The 1,843-nt window shown below is 67.8% G+C and overlaps 2 protein-coding genes across 2 annotated transcripts in view; one reads left to right on the top strand and one right to left on the bottom strand.

The window, feature by feature from the left end:
* Positions 1-1,843, top strand: part of LOC116817991 (DNA-directed RNA polymerases I, II, and III subunit RPABC5-like) — a 256,942-nt gene that overhangs the window by 227,340 nt on the left and 27,759 nt on the right. The window lies entirely within an intron of this gene.
* The window catches only part of LOC116817976 (TBC1 domain family member 17-like), a gene marked incomplete at its 5' end in the record, with an annotated part of 14,256 nt that continues 12,912 nt past the window's right edge, over positions 500-1,843 (bottom strand). Inside the window, one exon of the mRNA XM_075070559.1 lies at positions 500-1,302. Coding sequence (XP_074926660.1) covers positions 1,099-1,302 — 204 coding nt within the window. The remainder of the gene's footprint in view (positions 1,303-1,843) is intronic.

Raw genomic sequence — 1,843 nt, 5'->3', positions numbered from 1 at the left:
GGGGCTGTGGGTCGGGAGTGAGGGGCACTGGGGGGCAGGGCTGGGCTGGGAGGGGCTGTGGGTCGGGAGTGAGGGGCACCAGCCCAGCTGCATGGGGTGGGAGCTGGGGGCGCATGTTCCAGCCTGGCACAGCCCCCCCTCCGTGCCTGGCCCCGCGGGGGGCAGCAGCTGCCGCGTTTCGCCCGCCTGCCACTACAACTAGGTCGCGTCCCGGGGGCGCAGCTGGTTACATAAGGGAGCCGCTGAGGGGGCCGCATGGCCAGAAATAGCCCCCGCTGCGGGGGGGGGACGGGACACGCGCGGCCTAGATTCTCCCTCCCAGGAGGGAATGATCCAGCCCCCTCTCCCCCCTCCACACACAACAGCCCAACAATGACCTGCCCCTCCCAGAGCGGGGGAGAGAACCCAGGCGTCCTGGCTCCTAGCCCCTCCCAGAGCCGGGTAGAGAACCCAGGCGTCCTGGCTCCCAGCCCTCCAACTAGGAACCATGCCCAAGCCATTTGGTAAACGAGTGTTTAATGTACATTACAAAGAAAGTGGGGGGCAGGGGCAGGGCACCCCTGGACAGCTGCTGTTAGGGGGAGTCAGTGTCAGGGGGGAGCAGGGACCCCCCCAGCCCCTCAGGATCTGTACATGGCCGAAAGGAGCAAGCCCCAGGGCAGCAATGGGGGCCTCCCAGGGTGGGGTAAAGAGCAGCCCTGGGGGGACAGGGGTTGGGCCTCCAGAGAACCCAGGAGTCCTGGCTCCCAGGCTGCCCCCTCCCCTTTCACCCCAGGATACTTACAGGCAGTTGGGGCTGGGCAGGTGCCCCCCGAGGCTGCTGCTCCCCCATATGGCACCGGAGTCAGGCCCAGCCCCCCCGCTCCCAGGATCATGGGCCCAGGCCAGTGGGGTGATAGGAACCCCTCCCCTGCCAGAGCCGGGGCCAGAACCCAGGAGTCCGGCTTGCGGGGATGGGAGCAGAACCCATTGCACCCTGGGAACAAGGTCTGGCCCCGACATGCCCCCCGCGGGCACCCTGATACCCCTCAGCAGACACCCCCCCATTAAAGTGCTGTGTGAAGAGGCGGCAGTGGCGGGTGGACCCCGGCGTCCGGCTCAGGGCAGGGGGCTCCAAGCCGTGGGGGGCTCCTCGGGGGGCAGGATCTCGATGCTGCTGTCGGGCTGGGGGGGTGAGACGCTGCCCTTCAGCTCCAGCTCCGGGGCCTGGCTGGGCGAGAAGGGCTGAGGGGGGCTGGCTGGGGGGCTACCCCCCGTGGACCCCCCCAGCCCCAGAAGATCCTGCACATTCCGTGGCAGCTCCTGTGGGGACAGCAAGGTCACCGGGGACTGGGACATGGGGGCTGCAGGGGCAGGGGTGTGGGAGGGAGGCGGGGGGGCACTCACCAGGCTGGGGGTGTGGGAGGTGGGCTGAGGGGCCACTGGGGACAGGCAGGGGGGCACTCATGGGGTTAGTGTGTATGAGGCAGGCAGGGGGTTGGAGGTGTGGGAGGCAAGCAGGGGGCACCTGCCCAGCCCCAACTGACTGTAAGTATCCTGGGGTGAAAGGGGAGGGGGCAGCCTGGGAGCCAGGACTCCTGGGTTCTCTGGAGGCCCAACCCCTGTCCCCCCAGGGCTGCTCTTTACCCCACCCTGGGAGGCCCCCATTGCTGCCCTGGGGCTTGCTCCTTTCGGCCATGTACAGATCCTGAGGGGCTGGGGGGGTCCCTGCTCCCCCCTGACACTGACTCCCCCTAACAGCAGCTGTCCAGGGGTGCCCTGCCCCTGCCCCCCACTTTCTTTGTAATGTACATTAAACACTCGTTTACCAAATGGCTTGGGCATGGTTCCTAGTTGGAGGGCT

Source organism: Chelonoidis abingdonii, chromosome 11 (genome assembly GCF_003597395.2).
Source record: "Chelonoidis abingdonii isolate Lonesome George chromosome 11, CheloAbing_2.0, whole genome shotgun sequence".
NCBI lineage: Eukaryota > Metazoa > Chordata > Testudines > Testudinidae > Chelonoidis > Chelonoidis abingdonii.
Note: the sequence above shows the minus strand (reverse complement) of the source record. Positions and strands in the feature narration are given on the sequence as shown.